Raw genomic sequence first — 19,629 nt, 5'->3', positions numbered from 1 at the left:
ATAAAATCAGTTTAGAAAATCATGTTTTTAGGCATAACGGAAGTTTTTTCTTAAAATCGAGCCATTATGATATATATTTTTGCTTTGTGCGAAGGCAATCTAAGTGGTTTCCCGACTTTCAATCGGTTGATCTTCTCTGCTACTCTCGAACTCTGAATTGCTTTGATCGTGGACTCAACAAATTGAATAACTGCATAGAATGAAAACTTTTTTTTACTTTCAAAAGGAAAGTTAATTCTCTATATAGACCCGTAACTATGAGTATTCTTGCGAAAATTAAATTTAATCTTAAAATAAATTGCCACTATTTTTCGATAGAATATCAATGCTCAAAAAGTGTATGTGAGCAAGTTAACTCATAGTTCCTATTTATACCGAAATAGTATAAGAGTTATGTTCAAATAATGTCTAATTAAATAATAATATCTTAATAAACAATATAAGTTCTACTTAAAGTAGAACTAAGGAGGCGACGTCATGCCCTAATAGAGTTTATTGCCTCCTGTATTTGATTTCATATAATCATTTGATATTTAATTTTAGAAATCATTTACATTCTTATCATAAATTGATTTCATATATATTTGATTTTGATATATAATTAAGTTAACCCTTAAAATTATAGCTAGACTTAATAGACATGGGGTTCTCCTAAATATGTATGTGCTATATTTACATCGTTCATATGGAGTAGCATGTATATATATAGACAATGGGGTATGCCACTCAAAGTGTGTGTTTACATTGTCTATCGTACAATCACGTAGAGTAGCATGTGTAAAATTCATAATATGAGAATTTATAGAAACGGCAACTATGGTTTAAGTTATGTCTATGCAGTAGGGTAGGATGCTTGCATTGCAATGCCACAAAGGCCTTCCTTTGCTTCCACATCTCTTTGCATCCTAATGTAGCCTTCTTCACCCCAGCTACTGCCCCAAGAGTTCTTCACCAACCAATACCTAGTCCCACCATCCTCTCCATATCCAACAGCTGTCACTCCGTGGTCCAGATCGGTGCCACAACTTCCCGTAAACACACCACCCGAGTAGAACTGGAAGTCGAACCCCCCGGCATCGATGGCAACTGAAACGGGTTGGTTGGCAACGGCCTTCTGCAATGCATCTTCCCTATTGGCAGGCACATCTTCAAACCCATTTATCTTAGCCGCATGGTTGGCTTCTTCGTTGGTATTGCATGTGCCATCGACTCCCTTGTAGGGGTAAATGGATTCGGTTGTTAGGCCTTTGTTCTTCTCGATGAATTGGAATGCATCGTCCATTAGACCACCTTCGCAGCCTTGATCCTCACCCTTGGTGTCACAGTCCACCAGTTCCTGCTCGGACAAGGAAATTAACTTTCCTGTTGTCAGCTTAGTAACCCCTTCCATGGCTGCCACGGCCGAGAACGCCCAACAGCATCCTATATATCAGCATCACATGATCGAGACACACACATAGTTAGAACACAACACAGACAAAGAAGAAAGCATCGTAATATTTTAGTAATGTTTCTGGGAACAAGAAATTAGAGCAGACCGCATTGGCCTTGGTCCTTGATAGGTGTAACAGCTCCTTTCTTTCTCCAATCCACGGTAGAAGGCAATGCGGTGGCGTTCTCGTATTTGAAAGTGGTAGCCGTGTTGGAACACATATGGCCCTTGAACCCATTTCGAGAAGCAGTGAACTCTTGGTTGGTAAGATCTGCAAATTGGTTCACACCGAGCTTGTACGGCTTGTTGTTGGCAGCATTGAAAGAGTCGATGCGTGCCACATTTTGTTTGAAAATCTGGAAACGCTTTTGCCTCTCGTTGGTGTCCTTGTAAACTCGTCCGAATTGGACCATCCATTGTTGATGCCTCTCGTACATGGATGCATCTTCAAGAGCAGCGCGGGATGTGGCTTCACATACACCCAATATGAAGATTAGTAAGGCCAAACAAGTGAAATGATGATGCAGCTGGTTTTTGGAAGCCATGGTGGAAGAAGAGTTTGCGATGAAATAGAAAAATGAAGAGGCACACCAAATGTGATGAATTCCTAGACATATATGTATAGTCCTATTTTTTCTCCATCTATTCTTGGCTATCTGCTGCGTGATGAAGACCCAATATGAGAATTGTTTTCATAAATTAAATGAACCAGCTTTTAAGTTGATCTGGAAGACTTATAGTTTATCGTATTATTGATAAATTGGAAAAATGGAAAGGCACGTTAACTGTGAGGAATTATCTATCCTTGGTGTCACTATCAAACAAAGAACCAAAAACCAATTTTTCAAGTAGGCAATGGACACCCTTTCTTATGAATTGAAATAAATTAGCTTTTTCGGTTTTTCTAACAATGTTACTTACACATCCGTAGATATACTAGAAACCTATGCTCCCATCTCTCTATGTATGTGCTTATAATTTAATTAATTGAAGTCTTAAATGGTTTGGGCAATGAAAGGGACTTAGGCGAGGAAGGACTTTGGAGAAGAGGGAGTGTACTAAACACCTATGGATTGCGTAATGATATAGTGTCCATTTGGAGATAAAAGGTGAGGTCCATGTGCGTGAAGGATGGGAATAGAAACACCAAGGACTTCGTAGCTAGAGCTAGAAATAACTGTATTCATAGGCTTAGAATTAATGTTGTTAGGTGAAGGATATGAAGAGTTTGAAAATCGCTCAAAAGTGTTGAGTGCAACACTCATTGGGAGTACTTAATTTTGGTTTTGAAAATCTATTATTGAAAAGGAAACCATAATTAATCTCAAAAGAATTAGATTTCATAGAAAGTTTAAATTTTAAGTATAGTTTTTTTCAATGGGAGGATGGTTTATTAAATTTGCCATGGTGTAAATTGAACGGGGTGAGGGTGAATGACAGGGTATGTATTTGGTTAACAATTTTACTTTTTCCTTTCCAAAAAGTGAGAGCGGGTGTTGCTAGTATGAATTGGTCTAGACGAATACCGAAATATGTATATGGTAAGATTTTGTTCAAATATATGGGCAAATTTAAGTCTCAAATTAGATGACTCAACTTAAAGTAATTAAGATATTTAATTTTCGTTCTTTTTTCATTTTTTCGGTTACTTGATGGACATACTAGAGCAAAAGTTTATTTTCATCTTCCTTCTACCTATTAAAGTTAAACATAAAACTAATAGTTTATTTATAGTATGAGATCGACACCTTCTCCAAGTAACCAGGGATATATATGAACATATAAAATAAAAGAATTGTCCACACAAAATCTCTATTTTGATTTTCGAAACAAAGCCTTAAACTCCAAGCAAATTCAAATCATCGTTGGCTCCAAGTAATACTAAGTCAAAAGACTTTAAAGAAGAAGGATAAATTTGCTGCCCATTAAAAAAATACTTCATTTCTCTTCAAATTCTACAAAGGGATAAAAATAAATAACTTGCATAAATAAAATCAAGTGATGTTCTAACATGGCATGTAGCAGCTGAAACATAGATAGTTAAAGTTCAACAATCTCACCTTTTGACATTTTGAAGAAAAAAAAAACACATTTTAGCTAATGATTAAAAAATAACCAACAATAAGAAAATAAGTCTCCCTTTAATTCGCAGTGTAACACCCCATACCCTCGGTCTAGTCGCCGAACTCGAGTTATAAGATATTACCACTATAAAAGTTAATAATGTTCACCAATCAATCAAACATAGACAAAAAGATCATTTCCATGCTATTCAATTATATCGAGACCTAATTCGAACTTACGGAACATTTCAAACAAACCAAGAATACTTCTGGATTAAATTGAAACTTTTACAAAAATATAGGTAAATAGTGAAAATATGGGTCACACGACTGTGTGGCCAAGCCGTGTGATAGGGCAGAGACTGTGTGGTGTAGGGACATGGCCGTATGGCCAAACCCTGTAGTAGAGCTTAGACCGTGTAAGAGGAGACACACAGCCGTCTCTCCAGACCATGTAACCAACTGGTTTCGTGTGGACCTAAAATCAGGAAAACTTAAACAGAGCACACACTCGTGTTATAGACCGTGTCACACAACCGTGTGGGGCACATGGTCGTGTGACAAACCATGTCACAGGCCGTGCGTACCCAAAGCAGCTTCAAACTCGAGCAATGTCATCCATTCTTTCTTAGAAATCAAGATGTACCATTTACATCTATTTATACCAATTCAAACCTCATTAAAACATGTCAAAACATGCTAATTTAAAATTCAATCTAAGCTTAACCAGTATGCCTCATTTGGGACCACAATTCAATCATGAACCATCAATCATTCATACCAAGATTTTTCATGTCTAATCATACTAATACAATCGTCATTACTTTAACTAAGATATTAATAATCAAAGTTCAATAAGTGACCCAAAACATAAGAATCTATTTTCACAATTTAAGCATACCTTACTAAACCATGCTTTTAACCGTTTTATACCATTCAAGTCATTCACTCCAAACATTAACAATTACCAACATTCAATATCAAGTCATGCTATTACCTAAACTTACACATAATGTCATTCAAATATTGGCTAACATCATCAACTTACTAAATGTAAATTAGGTACCAAGCACTTAATATATCAAGGTTAATTATAATCTTATTCATAACCAAAGTATTAAAACATGATCATTAATTTGCAAAGTAGACATCCTATATACATGCCACAAGTCCACATTTTCAAACTTCAAAAATCTACCATTGATCCGATTGACATGTTAAGAATGTCCAAAATCTACAGAACATAAAAAAAGTAAGTATATAAAATACTTAGTAAGTTCATACAATTCAATTCAATAACTTACTTTACTCATTTAATAGTTAAACGCAAATAGCTATTCAAAATATTTTCCCTATCATGACATAGTTCAACAATTCCAAGTCAATAAGTAATGAACATACATATATTCAAAGTTTATATTTCATCCACATTAACATCACAAATTCATACTATTTATCCTTTGAATTACCGATGGAACTTTGTAAAAGAAACTCAATATACGAGTGCAAATAACATCTGATGCTCGTCCTAGTTAATCAAATACAAAAATATATATATCAGGTTACCTATTCGGGCTAAACCTTTGACAACACAAAAAATAGATTGGGTAGGGCTATAAATACATGTAAGGTTATCGCTCTAGGCTAAACATTTAAAACGAAAATAAATTACCAGTCCAGACTAAACCTGAGTCACATTTATATCCGAGTCTGCAACAAATGCTGGAGCTCGGTCTAATCTGAACTCAATATTTAATCTCGTATATGAGACTTTTACTAGGTCCATCGAAATTATCTCAACAAATCAATTCAACCTAATTTCATTACTGAATAGTCTGATTCCAACTTACATTAGATTATATATAAATAATTAACATAATTTAACAACGAATTTGAAATCATGTAAGTCGTTTGAACTTTCCTGACAAAACAGTAATGCTTTAAATATCAAAAACTATTCGACAATTTTTCATTTTTGCCTAAGTCAACAACTTGATATGCATAAATCTAATGTTGGTTAACCTTAAGCTATCAACAATGGCTCCTCAAGTTTTTGTTTCTCTTATTTCAGTGGTAAAAATACTAATTGGAATATGATGGTTTTCATTTTTATATTTTTAATTACTTTATTTAATTTAATTTAATTTCAACTAAAATTCTCCCTCAACCGTCCAATATACTTAATTATGGTCAAATTACATTATAAACCCTTGCACATTTATTGATTGAGCCATTTAACTAATAAAATTCGATAGTGATTAAATTTTACGTCTTTTACGATTTAGTCATTTTCATTAATTAACTATATAAATGTTAACATTTCTAGACCAAACTTCAATATACATATTTAGTAACTTCATAAATATCTTTAAATATTTACGGGCTCGTTTCATAGAAACGATGTCCCGATACCTCATTTTTCAAAATCACTTGTACTTGACTAATCTTTCAATTAGCAAAAATTACCAGATAAAAATTAAATATAATATTATATTTGACTCATAAATATTAAATAACAATATTTATGGACTCACTCATTGAAATTGTGATTTCAAAATTACTGTTTCCAACACCACTGAAAAATAGAGTGTTACACACAACATCATACTAAAACCCCTTTTTGACATCAAATCAAATTATTAGCCAAGGAGTTCGAATGTAATATAAGCATGGAGTATAAAATTGAAAACTTAAGAAAGTATCTTCGAAAAAAAAATCGAAATCAAGTTTAAATAAGCATTAACATCAATCACCATCAACAGCTTAGCATGACCAAAGCTCTTTTACAGCTAATCTTCTCCCCCTTTTGGGAAAAAATGTCAAAGAGTTTCCTCCTCTGAAATTGACTTCAAAATAAAGAACTCCCCCTAGGAGAATGCATCACAAAATATCATGTTTAAAAATCCCCCCTACTAGCTTGGGCTATAAACATGTATGTTTATTCGTCAATTAGTCAACCAAACATCTCAAATCATAAAGAATACATAAAGGATGATCAATCAAAGTGCACAACCAAGGAATAAGATATTGAGTCTAAAACAAATTCCAACAAAATAGCACCAACTTTAAACTAGCACCATGATCACCAACACGAGGCAACAAGAAAAAGAAAATATGCAATCTTTCAAAACCAAATCAGCAATGTAAAATGTCGTAGCCATCAGTCACCATCTCATCTCAAGTTTGAACATTTGCTGCAAGTTATCCTCCCCCTTACCAAGTTGTCTTCTCCTAGTTGCAAATCAACTCAACAAACTTCACCTTTTTGACAACCAAATCAACATTGATTGAATTTAATTATGCCATTAAGAGATCTAAAAATCTATGCGTTTTTGTGCAGCTACAACACAGTGAATCGAGATTGTCCCATCTAATGTTATAACAAGGTGTCGATCATCCTTGTTTTCCTCAATTTGATTCCATTTCATTGATTCCATCTGCGTTTTCTTCCTAAAACTTTTGCCTTGGCAAAAACAGAGTGGGGGTGTTGCTAATATGATTTGGTACACGGTAAGATTTTAGTCCAAATATAAGGGAAAAATTAAGTCGACTCAACTTAAAGTAATTAAGATATTCAATTTAATACTAAATTAAATCATTTGTTTTCATTTATCTGATTACTTGACGGACATACCAAAGTAAAAGTTAATTATATATAAATTGATCCTCCTTCTACCTATTAAAGTTACACATAAAACTAATAATTTATTTATAGTATGAAATCAACGCCTTCTCTAAGTAACTAAAGAAATAAATAAACATTTAAAATAAAAGAATTATTCACACAAAATCTCCATTTTGACTTTCCAAGCAAAGCCTTAAACTCCAAGCTAAGTCAAAGGCTTTAAAAAATAAGGATAAAATTTGTTGTCCATTAAAAAAATAGTTCATCTCTCTTAAAATTCTACTAAGGGATAAAAATATATAACCTGATAAATAAAATCAAGTGGAGCACAATACAATGATCATTTGTTGTTTCGACCCGTAACAAAAATATACAAGTCACAAGTGCCAACCAAAACTCTGCACTTTATCTATCCCAACTTCTTGCCCCAATTGATGTTCTAACAGAGCATGTAGTAGTTGAAACATAGATAGTTAAAGTCTAACAATTCTCCCTTTGACATTTTGAAAAAAAAAACACATTTTAGATAATTAAAGTCCCAACATCATTAATGTTGTAACTTATGTGATTGTGAATGTTTATTTCATAAAAACTTCAAATAATAATAATTTAAAATTTGATGATTTTTAATAATAATAATAATTTTTTTCCAAAAAATTATCCTTGTTAGCAATGAAGTACATGTAGGCTCCTATGTAGTTTACCACATTAGTACCATTAAAATTTTAACAGTTCCACCAGTTTTTCAATAAAAATTGAGTAATTTGACTAAAATTTGAAGGTTGAGGACTAAAGTGGTCTTAAAAATATTAGCGCCAAAGTTACAAAATGAGTAAATATTAAAGGTTAACTTTTTTATTATGTTTATTTAAAATAATAGCTTCTGTTTAATTGTTGTCATCAATTTATTGTGCAAAAAAAAAAAAACAATGGTTGCTAATTCTGCCAATTATACTGTTAGTTGCGACTCACTTTGCAACTAGATGTAGTGTAACTTATTTATTTTGTTGGCATATTTTGACTCGATTATCTTGATTATCTTTATGCATCTTTCTAAGGATATTAAGCATAAATTTTTGAGATTATGATTGATGAAGGGAGTTGGTAAAACCAGATTATTTTAAAGGAGTCCTAGTATAATTTTTTTTAAAGAAATACCACATCGAAGAAGTTTAAGTGAGGAAGATATCTTTTAATTTATTTCATGCGTTAATAAGGAAGTCAAATTGGGGTCCAATTTCAATATTTCAAGGCAACCATACTAACTCGATTATAAAAGTTGACTAATGCATATAAATTGGGGACTTAGTTATTGTTTTATGTACAAGAGATAGAGAGCACTAATCTGTTCATGAAAGGAACTTATATTTGTTAATAAAATCAGTTTAGAAAACAGTGTTTTTAGGCTTAATGGAAAATTTTTCTTAAAATCGAGCCCTTCATTAGGAAATTTAATTCTCTATATAGACCGGTAACTATGAGTATTCTTGCGAAACTTGAATTTATTCTTAAAATAAATTGCCACTATTTTTCTATAGGAGATCGATGCTCAAAAAGTGTATGTCAGCATAGTTCCTATTTATAGAGAAATAGTCCAAGGGTTTTGTTTGAATAATGTCTAATTAAATAATAATATTTTAATAGAAAATACAAATTCTACTTAAAGTAAAACTAAGGGGGCCACATCATGCCCTAATATAAACTAGGGTTTATTGCCTCTTGTATTTGATTTCATATAATCATTTGATATCATTTACATTCTTTATCATAAATAGATTTCATATATATTTGATTTTGGAATATAATTAAGTCAGCCCTTAAAATTATAGACTATTTTTAATAGGCATTGGGGTTCTCCTTAATATGTATAAGCTATATTTACATCGTTCATATGGAGTAGCATGTATACATATAGACAATGGGGTATCCCACTCAAAGTGTGTTTACATTGTTCATAGTACAATCACGTAGAGTAGCAGGTGTGAAATTCATAATATGAGAATTTATAGAAAAGGCAACTATGGTTTAAGTTATGTTTATGCAGTAGGGTAGGATGCTTCCATTGCAATGCCACAAAGGCCTTCCTTTGCGTCCACATCTCTTTGCATCCTAATGTAGCCTTCTTCACCCCAGCTACTGCCCCAAGAGTTCTTCACCAACCAATACTTAGTCCCACCATCCTCTCCATATCCAACAGCCGTCACTCCGTGGTCCAGATCGGTGCCACAACTTCCCGTAAACACACCACCCGAGTAGAACTGGAAGTCGAACCCCCCGGCATCGATGGCAACTGAAACGGGTTGGTTGGCAACGGCCTTCTGCAATGCATCTTCACTATTGGCAGGCACATCTTCAAACCCATTTATCTTAGCCGCATGGTTGGCTTCTTCGTTGGTATTGCATGTGCCATCGACTCCCTTGTAGGGGTAAATGGATTCGGTTGTTAGGCCTTTGTTCTTCTCGATGAATTGGAATGCGTCGTCCATTAGACCACCTTCGCAGCCTTGATCCTCACCCTTGGTGTCACAGTCCACCAGTTCCTGCTCGGACAAGGAAATTAACTTTCCTGTTGTCAGCTTAGTAACCCCTTCCATGGCTGCCACGGCCGAGAACGCCCAACAGCATCCTATATATCAGCATCACATGATCGAGACACACACATAGTTAGAACACAACACAGACAAAGAAGAAAGCATAGTAATATTTTAGTAATGTTTCTGGGAACAAGAAATTAGAGCAGACCGCATTGGCCTTGGTCCTTGATAGGTGTAACAGCTCCTTTCTTTCTCCAATCCACGGTAGAAGGCAATGCGGTGGCGTTCTCGTATTTGAAATTGGTAGCCGTGTTGGAACACATATGGCCCTTGAACCCATTTCGAGAAGCAGTGAACTCTTGGTTGGTAAGATCTGCAAATTGGTTCACACCGAGCTTGTACGGCTTGTTGTTGGCAGCATAGAAAGAGTCGATGCGTGCCACATTTTGTTTGAAAATCTGGAAACGCTTTTGCCTCTCGTTGGTGTCCTTGTAAACTCGTCCGAATTGGACCATCCATTGTTGATGCCTCTCGTACATGGATGCATCTTCAAGAGCAGCGCGGGATGTGGCTTCACATACACCCAATATGAAGATTAGTAAGGCCAAACAAGTGAAATGATGATGCAGCTGGTTTTTGGAAGCCATGGTGGAGGAAGAGTTTGCGATGAAATAGAAAAATGAAGAGGCACACCAAATGTGATGAATTCCTAGACTTATATATTGTCCAAGTCTTTCCCCATCTTGGCTTTCTGCTGCGTGCCCTGCGAAGTCTTGTTTATGATAATTGTTTTGATAAATAATTAGAAAAATGATTAGGCACACCGACTGTGATGTATTCTTAATTTGGAAACTATATAGTCCAAAGTCCAAATTGTTGCGATGCATATTTGAGGTGTTTTCAGGACACATATCTTGTCTATATGCTTGCCCTTCAATATCCTATGATAAAGACCCATTGTCAGCATTGTTTGATAAATTAATCTAAATCAAGTGAAGTTTATTTGGAGACTTAATTTGTAGTTTATCGTATTAATGCAATTGGGAAGCCGGAGGAGTCTGATTTTGTATTCAAAAGCCCTCGCATGAATGAAACCAAACAAAATTGCTACCTCACCCTGCCGTTTCGTTCATGTCACCCAAAAACATGTGCAATGTCATGTTGGATTATCACCTTTGAGCATGACTCAAAAATATAATTAAAATATAATATGACTATTTATTTGTGAATTAAAAATATATGTTAGCTTGTTTCCATGGGCCAAGAATTTGGTGCACGAATAATATATATAACGGTTCAGACCTTATAAAGTTGTTAATTGTTTAAGTTATTAACTTAGAATGAAAGTTTCTAATTACAATGATAATTACGACTTGATACTGTAAAAATTGTAAAAAGAAAAAAATAATGAAAAACACTGAATTTTGTTTAGGTAAGTCCATTTCCCTACGTTTGCCGAGTCCCTACGTTTGCCGAGTTTAGCTCAGTGAGTAATTCTACTATTTTTAATTCACAATACAACAAGTGAATCACGTTCTATCACTCCCAGGTTTAGAGATCTTACATTTGTGTTTGACAAAACACGTTGGCAAACAAAGATAAATATAAGTAATTATATAAACAAATAAAACAACTTAATATGAGCAAATATTTATATAATAAAATTACAATTTGATCACTAACTTTTTTTTGGTCACCCAACTGTTAAGCGACTACTCGTATCACATTTTTAGTTTATATAATATCATTTTTTTTAACCAAGATTTTATGCTTTGCACATTGATTTCAAGAAAAATAAGTAAAATTTGATTTTAAAAAAAAACAAGTAAAAGAATTCTAAAAAATATTGAAAATAAAAAATTTAAATTAAACAAAAATACCTGAAATTTTTTAAAAAGGTACTGTGAGAGAAAATTATGGAAAATTCTTTTTAAAATTTCCAAAATTTCTCTCTTTGTTTTATCTATATAAAAATATTATTGGGGATCGACCCGTATAAACAACGGAGTAGAAAATGTTGAGAAGATCGAACACATTTTACATGGAAAACTTCTTTGAAAATGATAAAAACCACGAGCAAAGAAGGCTTCGACTTTTCACTAAATAAGTAAACAAACAAGAGTACAATATGGATAACAAAAACCTAAATGTACTAAACGTACAAACCTAAAACCCCAAAAACAAAGCCCTAACTCTCATAGAGCAAACTCAAAAACAAAACCTTTACTTTCATAGAGTTCTCTCAAAAAGGATACAAAATTTTCTTCATAGTTACCACGAAAACTCTCACCAAAACTTATCTAGGACTATATCTTGTTTCCCCCAAATGAAAAGCCCTATACTTCTACATATTTTATTGCCTCTTAATTGGCCTTCCAAAAGAGGGATAAAATGACCCCTTTTATAGGTAAAGATTAGAGGTCTAATTAGACTAAAATGTCCATAAAGTAATCAGAGTTTAACTGGAAAAAAGATAACAGAGTTTATGTAACAGCCCGTTTTCAGTGAAATTGGAACAGTTGTTTTGGGACCACAAATCCAAGTCCAGAAGAAAAATTTTATTTTAATATTATTTCATGGTTTGCATTATGATAGAAATGTCGTATGAAAATTTCATTAAGAAATTTTACCGGTTATATGTTTAATTTGATGAAAAAGACCAAATTTCACAAAGTGCAAAAGTTGAATTCTAATAGCTAAAGGGATTAAATAGCTATGGAATTCAAAATTTGAGGTCCTTATATGGCAAATAGACCATTTAGAGGAGTTAGTAGATAAGGATGATTAGTCATCAATGGAATTTAGCAAATTATTAAGGGTTAAATTAGAAAGATGATAAAATAATGATGATAAATGAAATAATTAATTAAATTAAGTCATTTTTCATCATCTTTCCCATATAAAATACATGGAAACCGTAGTTTTGAAGCTTGAAGATGGACAAGCTTATTTTGCTTAATTAGGTATGTATTCTTGTCTCGGTTTTAATATTTTTTATGTTTCCGAGGTCAAAATAGTTTAATCTAGCTATCTTGGGGATTAATTTGCAAAGTTATTAAAGCATCAAAGTTTTGCCATGGATGAGTATGTATGAATTTTGAAGTTTTATGGTAGAAAATGAAAGGTTGTTGATAGATAAAAAACTTTTGTAAAGAAAATTTTGATGAAATTATGATTTAGGGACTAAATTGAAAAGATGATAAATTCATGGAAAAATTCTAAATTTTATGGAATACATGGGCTACTATTGTTATTCATGAAAATCGGCTATGCTTGGAATAAGAATTAAATCGTATGAATTTCATTTTCCAAGCCTAGGGACAAAATCGTAATTAACTAAAAGTATAGGGGAAAATAGTATAGATCCGGATCTATACGATTAAAATTGAGCTAAATTTAATCGTATAGATCCGGATAGACCTAGTATGGAATTGGATAGAGGAAAAGAAAAAGTAACGGATTAGTAGCTTACAATCCACGAACATTTTTTGAGGTAAGTTCGTGTAACTAATTTGTATATTTATATGTTTAAATTGAATGATGTGTATGTTAAGTGTGTAATTATTATGTATAAGTACTGATTACATATCCAGAAATATTTTACATGTACCAAGTCTCGTTTGAACCTAAGAAATTCGATGGAAATATTTAACACGGTATTGTGTCCCTTGTATTTTTTGAATTAGAGTAAAACAGAATGCTCACACGGTCTAGCACATGGGCATGTGGCTTGACCATGTGACCTAAGTCAGTGAGCTCCCAAGTTTGGACACAGGTTGGGATACGGCTGTGTGTCCCTATTTCGATTGTCCACATGGCCTGAGACACGGGCGTGTCTCTTGACCGTGTGAGACACACGGCCTGACCACACGGGCGTGTGACCCCTGCACCTTTAAAAAATTTTATATTTTCTGAAAAATTTTCTGAGTACCCGATTTAGTCCCAACTTGTTTCTAATGTGTGTTTTGGGCCTCGAGGGCTCATATAAGGGACATAATGATTGATTTCTGATATAAATGCTATATGATATGAATTATCTATTTATTTGATCTGTAAATTCTGGTAATACTCTGTAACATTTTCCGACAACATATACGGGTTAGGGGTGTTACAGTTTAACTAGTGAAGAAACCTGGTTTATGTGTGGAACATGTTGCCATGTTGCAACGTCCACATTTGCGTCATCACGATGTCGTCTGTCGTTGCAACTTCGGGAAGCTTCTTGTCATGATGTCACTGTCTATTCGACCAAAAATACGAGGCACACCCCACAAATATCCTATACCCATTCTTTAAAAAATATACAAAATTAGTAAAGATTTATAAAAACGATAAAAATCTTAAAATAATTAAAAATTATAAAAATTAATATCTAACTATCCTAAGCTCATCTAACATATACAGTTCCAGAGTTGCTGAGAGTAGCCTTTGACTCCAAATAGATTTATCATTAAAACTCACTCTCTTTCTACTTTTTTGGGTCTTAAGTAATGGTGTTGGAATCTTTTTTAAATTGAATAGTGCATTATATATACACACACGATTTTCAGGGTGTTGAAAGGAAACGTGGTGTGGGTGAAAAGACAAATAGAAGAATGTTTATCGGGTCAATGCTACCAAACTACCAACGCAAATGTGGAGGTGCATACTATGTATTGCCGCCCAAATTCTAGCAACTCAAATGAGCTTGAAACTAAATATACCAATTACGAGCCTAAAGGATGGAAACTACAAATGCAACTCCACCTTCTCCACTCCATAAAAAAAAAAAGGAATTTTTAATAATTTTTTATAACTTTTTCATAATTTATCTATTTTTTAAAAAAAATTGTATAAGTTAAAATTTTTTTATATAATTTGTTTCTAAAATTTCAATATTTTTATAACTTTTTTTTTATTTTTATATCTTTATTTTTTTAAAATATTTTTTTTACAATTTTATTGTTTTAAATAAAACTAGGATCAAATTGTCAGAAAATATAAATGTTACGGACTAAAATTATCATTATACTAAAAAAAAGTCATTATTAGCCACTTAAGTGCTAGGTGGGCCAAAAATGAAACAAATTTGAAAACATCCGCCAAACAATTGAGACTTGACATGTAATACTTAGAACAATTGGGGTCCCATAAATATAAAATATTTGATTTTGCAATATAAATAAGTCACCCTTTAAAATTATAAAATGTTAAAAATAGACATTGGGATTCTCCTAAATATATATGTGCCTTATAGTGTTTGTTTACATTGTTCATAATACATTCACGTAGAGTAGCATGTATAACATTCATAACATGGGAATATATAGAAAAGGCAACTATGGTTTAAGTTATGTTTATGCAGTAGGGTAGGATGCTTGCATTGCAATGCCACAAAGGCCTTCCTTTGCATCCACATCTCTTTGCATCCTAATGTAGCCTTCTTCACCCCAGCTACTGCCCCAAGAGTTCTTCACCAACCAATACTTAGTCCCACCATCCTCTCCATATCCAACAGCCGTCACTCCGTGGTCCAGATCGGTGCCACAACTACCCGTAAACACACCACCCGAGTAGAACTGGAAGTCGAACCCCCCGGCATCGATGGCAACAGAAACAGGTTGGTTGGTAACGGCCTTCTGCAATGCATCTTCACTATTGGCAGGCACATCTTCAAACCCATTTATCTTAGCCGCATGGTTGGCTTCTTCGTTGGTATTGCATGTGCCATCGACTCCCTTGTAGGGGTAAATGGATTCGGTTGTTAGGCCTTTGTTCTTCTCGATGAATTGGAATGCGTCGTCCATTAGACCACCTTCGCAGCCTTGATCCTCACCCTTGGTGTCACAGTCCACCAGTTCCTGCTCGGACAAGGAAATTAACTTTCCTGTTGTCAGCTTAGTAACCCCTTCCATGGCTGCCACGGCCGAGAACGCCCAACAGCATCCTATATATCAGCATCACATGATCGAGACACACACATAGTTAGAACACAACACAGACAAAGAAGAAAGCATCGTAATATTTTAGTAATGTTTCTGGGAACAAGAAATTAGAGCAGACCGCATTGGCCTTGGTCCTTGATAGGTGTAACAGCTCCTTTCTTTCTCCAATCCACGGTAGAAGGCAATGCGGTGGTGTTCTCGTATTTGAAAGTGGTAGCCGTGTTGGAACACATATGGCCCTTGAACCCATTTCGAGAAGCAGTGAACTCTTGGTTGGTAAGATCTGCAAATTGGTTCACACCGAGCTTGTACGGCTTGTTGTTGGCAGCATTGAAAGAGTCGATGCGTGCCACATTTTGTTTGAAAATCTGGAAACGCTTTTGCCTCTCGTTGGTGTCCTTGTAAACTCGTCCGAATTGGACCATCCATTGTTGATGCCTCTCGTACATGGATGCATCTTCAAGAGCAGCGCGGGATGTGGCTTCACATACACCCAATATGAAGATTAGTAAGGCCAAACAAGTGAAATGATGATGCAGCTGGTTTTTGGAAGCCATGGTGGAAGAAGAGTTTGCGATGAAATAGAAAAATGAAGAGGCACACCAAATGTGATGAATTCCTAGACATATATGTATAGTCCTATTTTTTCTCCATCTATTCTTGGCTATCTGCTGCGTGATGAAGACCCAATATGAGAATTGTTTTCATAAATTAAATGAACCAGCTTTTAAGTTGATCTGGAAGACTTATAGTTTATCGTATTATTGATAAATTGGAAAAATGGAAAGGCACGTTAACTGTGAGGAATTATCTATCCTTGGTGTCACTATCAAACAAAGAACCAAAAACCAATTTTTCAAGTAGGCAATGGACACCCTTTCTTATGAATTGAAATAAATTAGCTTTTTCGGTTTTTCTAACAATGTTACTTACACATCCGTAGATATACTAGAAACCTATGCTCCCATCTCTCTATGTATGTGCTTATAATTTAATTAATTGAAGTCTTAAATGGTTTGGGCAATGAAAGGGACTTAGGCGAGGAAGGACTTTGGAGAAGAGGGAGTGTACTAAACACCTATGGATTGCGTAATGATATAGTGTCCATTTGGAGATAAAAGGTGAGGTCCAAGTGCGTGAAGGATGGGAATAGAAACACCAAGGACTTCGTAGCTAGAGCTAGAAATAACTGTATTCATAGGCTTAGAATTAATGTTGTTAGTGAAGGATATGAAGAGTTTGAAAATCGCTCAAAAGTGTTGAGTGCAACACTCATTGCGAGTACTTAATTTTGGTTTTGAAAATCTATTATTGAAAAGGAAACCATAATTAATCTCAAAAGAATTAGATTTCATAGAAAGTTTAAATTTTAAGTATAGTTTTTTTCAATGGGAGGATGGTTTATTAAATTTGCCATGGTGTAAATTGTTGGAATATTTTCAAATATTTATAGTATCCCAATAACTATAAATGAATGGGTGTAATTAATCAAAAGATAAAACTTTTGGTCATTGGTCAAAAGTTATATCATTTGATTTTTAAAAAAAGAATTATAACTATTCAAAAAATATTATTTGAATAGTTACAAAATTAAATGAATAATTATTATTATTTATTTATTCATAAAGACACCTATTGAAAGATGTCTCTATGAAGAGACATGAAAATTCCTATAAATAGGAATGGGATTTCATTTGGAAATCATATCAACAAATTCTAATATTATTTCTTCTCTTCCTTCATTTTCTAATATTATTAGATTATTCTATAAAGTATTGCTGCAGAAATCCTTTGTAGAAATTGAGTTTTTGTTATACATTACTCAGTGCATAGTGGACTATTCTCGTCAGTGCAAAACGCAAATAGTCATTGGCTTCATTGTATCCTCGAGGTTAATTTGCTTGGAACTCGTTTGCACACTGAAGATAAGTGGGGGCGAATATAACCTTAGAGATAGTGGCTTGATACACGCCTTGGAGCCTGTCCTATTTCTTCTTTTTCTTTTCGAGTTCTGATCGTGTGTTCGAGTTTTTTCCTTACCGGAGTTTTGTACTAACAATTTTAAGGTTATATTTCATGATGACTACCACAACACATGAAAGTGGAACACTAAGGGAGTTGGCTTCCAACTTTGTTAAACTTGATCGTTTTGATGGTGGCAATTTTCGACGATGGCAGAAAAAGATGCACTTTTTGTTATCAACTTTGAAGATTGCTTATGTTTTGGATACTCCAAGACCTGAAGAGAATGAAAATGAATCTGTTGCTGCAACCCGAGAAAGACAAAAATGGGACAATGCTGATTACATGTGCATGGGCCACATATTGAATGGTTTATCTGATGGTTTGTTCGACACCTACCAAAACGACGTCACCGCTAAAGAATTATGGGACAAATTGGAGGCAAGATACATGACCGAAGATGTTACAAGTAAGAAATTTCTTGTCAGTCGTTTCAATAATTATCAAATGGTTGATGGTCGTTCTGTTATGGAACAATTTCGTGATATTGAAAAGATGCTGAATCAATTTAAGCAATATGATATGAAAATGGATGAAATGATTGTGGTATCCTCCATAATAGACAAACTTCCTCCATCTTGGAAAGACTTTAAAAGAAGTCTAAAACATAAGAAAGAGGAAATATCTCTTGAGGCTTTGGCAAATCATCTTCGTATTGAAGAAGAGTATCGAAAACAAGATCAGAACCTAAATTCTGAAAATGCCAAAGTACATGTTACGGAGGAAGTACAGACTACTAAACCATTCAAGAGAAAGTTCAATCAGACTGATAGAGCACCTAAGTTCAAAAAGAAACAAAAGGGCTCATGCTATCATTGTGGAAAGCCGGGACATTTCAAGAATGAATGTCGATTTTTAAAGAAGAAATCATCTTCTAAGGCTGATAATAACGAAAAGTTCGTTGCAATGATATCTGAAATTAATATGGCACAAGATGATAATACATGGTGGATTGATACCGGAGCAACCAAACATGTGTGCAAAGACAAAAGCATGTTCACAAAGTTCACACAATGTGAAAATGACAATGTCTTGTACATGGGAAATTCTTCCACCGCAACAATTAAAGGCAAAGGGTCTGTTGAACTACAATTCACTTCTGGAAAGGTTTTAACCTTAAATGATGTATATTATGTACCAGAAGTTAGGAAAAATTTAGTGTTTGGAAGTCTGTTGAATAAGTTTGGTTTCAAACTTGTTTTTGAGGCAGATAAGTTTATTTTGTCTAAGGGAGGAATTTTTGTGGGAAAAGGGTATATGTATGAAAGCATGTTCAAACTTAATATTATTAATAAGAATAAAAATACTATTTCTGCTTATATGGTTGAATCATTTTGTTTGTGGCATTATAGATTAGGTCATTTGAATTATAGAAAATTGAATGACATGTATAAATTAGATTTAATTCCTGTTTTTAATAATAATATTGAAAAATGCAATACCTGTATGTTGACTAAAATTACAAGAAATCCTTTCCCTAAGGTTAAAAGGAAAACAAAATTGCTTGATATGATACATAGTGATTTATGTGACTTGCATAATACTCCTACATTAGGTGGAAAGAAATATTTTGTTACTTTTATTGATATTGTTCTAGATATTGTTATGTATATTTATTGCATTCAAAAGATGAAGCACTTGATAAATTTAAAGTTTATAAATCTGAAGTTGAACTTCAGTGTGAATCATTTATCAAGTGCTTAAGATCGGATAGAGGTGGCGAATACTATAATCCAAGTTATTTTGAACTCACTGGAATTGTCCATCAAGTTTCAGCCCCTTACACACCACAACAAAATGGTGTAGCTGAAAGGAAAAATAGAGTCTTGATTGAAATGGTAAATTCAATGTTATCATATTCAGGTCTTGGACAGGGTTTTTGGGGAGAAGCTGTTCTAACAGCTTGTCATATATTGAATAGAGTTCCTAATAAGGAAACTAAAATAACCCCTTATGAACAATGGAAGAAAAGGAAACCAAACCTTAATTATTTAAAGGTTTGGGGTTGTAGAGCTATTGTAAAAGTTCC

General features: G+C 33.9%; 3 protein-coding genes across 3 annotated transcripts; all 3 read right to left on the bottom strand.

Annotated features, from left to right (window-relative positions):
- Window positions 1–776: 776 nt before the first annotated feature.
- Window positions 777–2,166, bottom strand: LOC107959703 (senescence-specific cysteine protease SAG39). The gene is made up of 2 exons (XM_016895823.2): window positions 1,539–2,166; window positions 777–1,422 (listed from the first exon to the last, which is right to left on the bottom strand). Exons 1-2 carry the CDS (start codon window positions 1,975–1,977, stop codon window positions 833–835), a joined length of 1,029 nt encoding a protein of 342 aa, XP_016751312.2. The 5' UTR covers window positions 1,978–2,166; the 3' UTR covers window positions 777–832.
- A 6,776-nt stretch (window positions 2,167–8,942) lies between these two features.
- Window positions 8,943–10,351, bottom strand: LOC107960942 (senescence-specific cysteine protease SAG39). Its single transcript, XM_041091796.1, has 2 exons — window positions 9,863–10,351; window positions 8,943–9,746 (listed from the first exon to the last, which is right to left on the bottom strand). Exons 1-2 carry the CDS (start codon window positions 10,299–10,301, stop codon window positions 9,157–9,159), a joined length of 1,029 nt encoding a protein of 342 aa, XP_040947730.1. The 5' UTR covers window positions 10,302–10,351; the 3' UTR covers window positions 8,943–9,156.
- A 4,462-nt stretch (window positions 10,352–14,813) lies between these two features.
- On the bottom strand, window positions 14,814–16,335 carry LOC107959704 (senescence-specific cysteine protease SAG39). Its single transcript, XM_016895824.2, has 2 exons — window positions 15,697–16,335; window positions 14,814–15,580 (listed from the first exon to the last, which is right to left on the bottom strand). The coding sequence occupies exons 1-2, from the start codon at window positions 16,133–16,135 to the stop codon at window positions 14,991–14,993; spliced, it is 1,029 nt and encodes a 342-aa protein (XP_016751313.2). The 5' UTR covers window positions 16,136–16,335; the 3' UTR covers window positions 14,814–14,990.
- Window positions 16,336–19,629: the final 3,294 nt, after the last annotated feature.

Source organism: Gossypium hirsutum, chromosome D04 (assembly GCF_007990345.1).
Source record: "Gossypium hirsutum isolate 1008001.06 chromosome D04, Gossypium_hirsutum_v2.1, whole genome shotgun sequence".
Lineage (NCBI taxonomy): Eukaryota > Viridiplantae > Streptophyta > Magnoliopsida > Malvales > Malvaceae > Gossypium > Gossypium hirsutum.
The sequence above is the reverse complement of the archived record's forward strand: the minus strand, read 5'-3'. Positions and strand labels throughout refer to the sequence as shown.